This window comes from Cyprinodon variegatus, unplaced genomic scaffold (assembly GCF_000732505.1).
Source record: "Cyprinodon variegatus isolate N-32 unplaced genomic scaffold, C_variegatus-1.0 Scaffold95, whole genome shotgun sequence".
Classification (NCBI taxonomy): domain Eukaryota; kingdom Metazoa; phylum Chordata; class Actinopteri; order Cyprinodontiformes; family Cyprinodontidae; genus Cyprinodon; species Cyprinodon variegatus.
In genome coordinates this window covers 116,190-118,933 of record NW_015150548.1, presented here as the reverse complement: position 1 = coordinate 118,933, position 2,744 = coordinate 116,190, and the positions used below count along the sequence as shown (strand labels likewise).

The 2,744-nt window shown below is 45.2% G+C and overlaps 1 protein-coding gene across 3 annotated transcripts in view; it reads left to right on the top strand.

The window, feature by feature from the left end:
* The window catches only part of LOC107084232 (sodium/potassium-transporting ATPase subunit alpha-1), a 49,259-nt gene that overhangs the window by 45,503 nt on the left and 1,012 nt on the right, over window positions 1–2,744 (top strand). Inside the window, exons 14-20 of one of the 3 annotated variants that reach the window (XM_015373964.1) lie at window positions 231–381; window positions 552–720; window positions 805–959; window positions 1,049–1,172; window positions 1,747–1,892; window positions 1,975–2,105; window positions 2,190–2,291. In XM_015373964.1, coding sequence (XP_015229450.1) covers window positions 231–381; window positions 552–720; window positions 805–959; window positions 1,049–1,172; window positions 1,747–1,892; window positions 1,975–2,105; window positions 2,190–2,291 — 978 coding nt within the window. The remainder of the gene's footprint in view (window positions 1–230; window positions 382–551; window positions 721–804; window positions 960–1,048; window positions 1,173–1,746; window positions 1,893–1,974; window positions 2,106–2,189; window positions 2,292–2,744) is intronic. The other 2 variants (XM_015373965.1, XM_015373966.1) reach the window with 2 other exon arrangements.

The following is a 2,744-nucleotide window of genomic DNA, read 5'->3' as shown; positions in this document are numbered from 1 at the left end:
TATCTCTGAAGGCAACGAGACTGTGGAGGACATTGCTGCACGTTTGAATATTCCTATCAACGAGGTTAACCCAAGGTACAGAATCATTGCCGTGTAGTGAGAAAGAAATCCATTAACGTATGTGGATAACCTCAGGGTCGTGTTCTTGGTCCTTAGATTGTTTCAAATATACCTTCAATGTTCCTTTGATCGTATCAGGATGATTTAATCTTTTTTTTTTCTTCTTCCAGGGATGCCAAGGCTTGTGTTGTTCATGGAGGCGACCTGAAAGATCTGACCCCAGAGCAGCTTGATGACATTTTGAAGTATCACACAGAAATCGTTTTTGCCAGGACCTCCCCGCAGCAGAAGCTAATCATTGTTGAAGGCTGCCAGAGACAGGTAAAACATGAAGGACGTTTTGTCCTAAGGAAAACCTGCCCCTTTGCCATATTTAGATCTAGCAGCAAAAATGTCTTTGAGTCACATAAACATTAAATCTGTACTTTTATTTTCAGTCAATATTTCAGCTAAACAAAGTCAAACTCTCTCCCTCCTTGTTTGTTCTGCAGGGAGCCATCGTGGCCGTGACAGGTGACGGTGTAAACGACTCTCCAGCTCTGAAGAAAGCTGACATCGGCGTTGCCATGGGGATCGCTGGCTCTGATGTCTCCAAACAGGCGGCCGACATGATCCTGCTGGACGATAACTTTGCCTCCATTGTTACTGGAGTGGAAGAAGGTGACGACATAGTAAAGAAAGAAAAGATTCTTTAGATGCAGCTTGATACAGAAGTCCTTAAGTAGGATTTCATTTTCTCACCAGGTCGCCTGATCTTTGACAACTTGAAGAAGTCCATCGCCTACACCCTGACCAGTAACATCCCCGAGATCACTCCTTTCCTCCTCTTCATCATCGCTAACATCCCTCTGCCTCTGGGAACTGTCACCATCCTCTGTATCGATCTGGGAACAGACATGGTGAGGATGCTTTGCCTTTTTTGTTCTGCCTCAATTATCCCTGCAGTCTGCAGCTCCTGACCGGCCTTCCCTCACCTCTCGCCCCTCAGGTTCCCGCCATCTCTCTGGCTTATGAAGCTGCCGAGAGCGACATCATGAAGAGACAGCCCCGAAACCCCAAAACAGACAAACTGGTGAACGAGAGGCTGATTAGCATCGCGTATGGACAGATCGGTAAATAAACACTTCCTGGGTTTATGTGGGAGGTATACTGTCTGGTTGAACCGTAGAAGGAAATGTGTTTTCAACCACAGGGAGGACAAAAAAGGGGGGTTAGATGGTGGGACGGTTCCACTGAGTTCTTCTAAAGCCAGAACTCTGTGTTCCTGTTCTAAGTTTAGGATCAGGGAGTGCTGCTCTCCCAGGTGTTCTCTGGGTGGCCTTGAATGAAAGGAGGGAAGCAAAAGTTTCTGCTTGTTTTCTGATTTACAGTTTATTTGAATTAAAGCCACAAATAACTTTGGTCATATTTCTTCTCTGTGAAGAAAGCGGACCTTTTCAGCTTCGTGAAAACAGTTTATTGCTCTTAGGAATGAAAATTACCTCTTTTTTTACCTCAAATTTGACTCAAATGCTGTTTTCAGTGTTTTTATCTTTTGTTAGTCATGTTCAGCTTTATTTTTCAAATATTGTCATATTTTTGGTTTGAAATGTCTGGAAATGACCATTAAAAATTCTGGTTTCTTTTTTCAATTATCCATGACGGATCGATCAATCTCTCATTCTTTACTGACTGTTGCTCCTGTAGGGATGATCCAGGCGCTGGCGGGCTTCTTCACCTACTTCGTCATTTTGGCGGAGAACGGTTTCCTGCCTTCCACCCTCATCGGGATCCGAGTGAACTGGGACAACAAGTACATGAACGACCTGGAGGACAGCTATGGGCAGCAATGGGTGAGTCCCGCGTCTTTGTTGGTGATCTAGAGGAAGGTTTCTGCTGAACTGCGGTTTTTAACCTGCTGTGAAATCTGTTCAGACGTACGAACAGAGGAAGATCGTGGAGTTCACCTGCCACACCGCCTTCTTCGTCAGCATCGTCATCGTACAGTGGGCCGATCTGATCATCTGTAAGACCAGGAGGAACTCCGTCTTCCAGCAGGGCATGAAGTGAGCAGATCTCTGCAGAAATCCAGGATTGAACCAGTAGATGTTCGGAGACGCTTCATCGTATTTATTTCTGCTGCGTTTCAGGAACAAGATCCTGATCTTCGGACTGTTTGAGGAGACTGCCCTCGCCGCCTTCCTGTCCTACTGCCCCGGCATGGACGTCGCCCTCAGAATGTATCCTCTGAAGTGAGTCCATACATATGGAAGGATCCAGAATCATCTTTTATCGTTGAGTTTGGTTTTGGTTTGTTTCAGTTCTGGAAGTTATTTAGACCAGTGTTTTTCAACCCTGGTCCTCAAGGCGCACTGCCCTGCATGTTTACGATGTCTCCCAGCTTTCACACAGCTGTTATCAATTGATAGCAGATTATCAGGCTTTGCTGAACTGCAATCATCTGAATCAGGTGTGCTGAAGCTCAGAAACATCCAAAACATGGAGAGCATTGTGCCTTTAGGACCAGGATTGAAAAAACACTGATTTAGACTATGATGCCAACTTAGAAGTCTGTTTTTCTTCCTTTTCCTTGTACCTTCCTTCTCTCCTTCCTTGTATCCTTCATTCTCTTTTCAATTTTATGTCTCCTTCCTTCCTTCCTTCCTTCCTTCCTTCCTTCCTTCCTTCCTTCCTTCCTTCCTTCC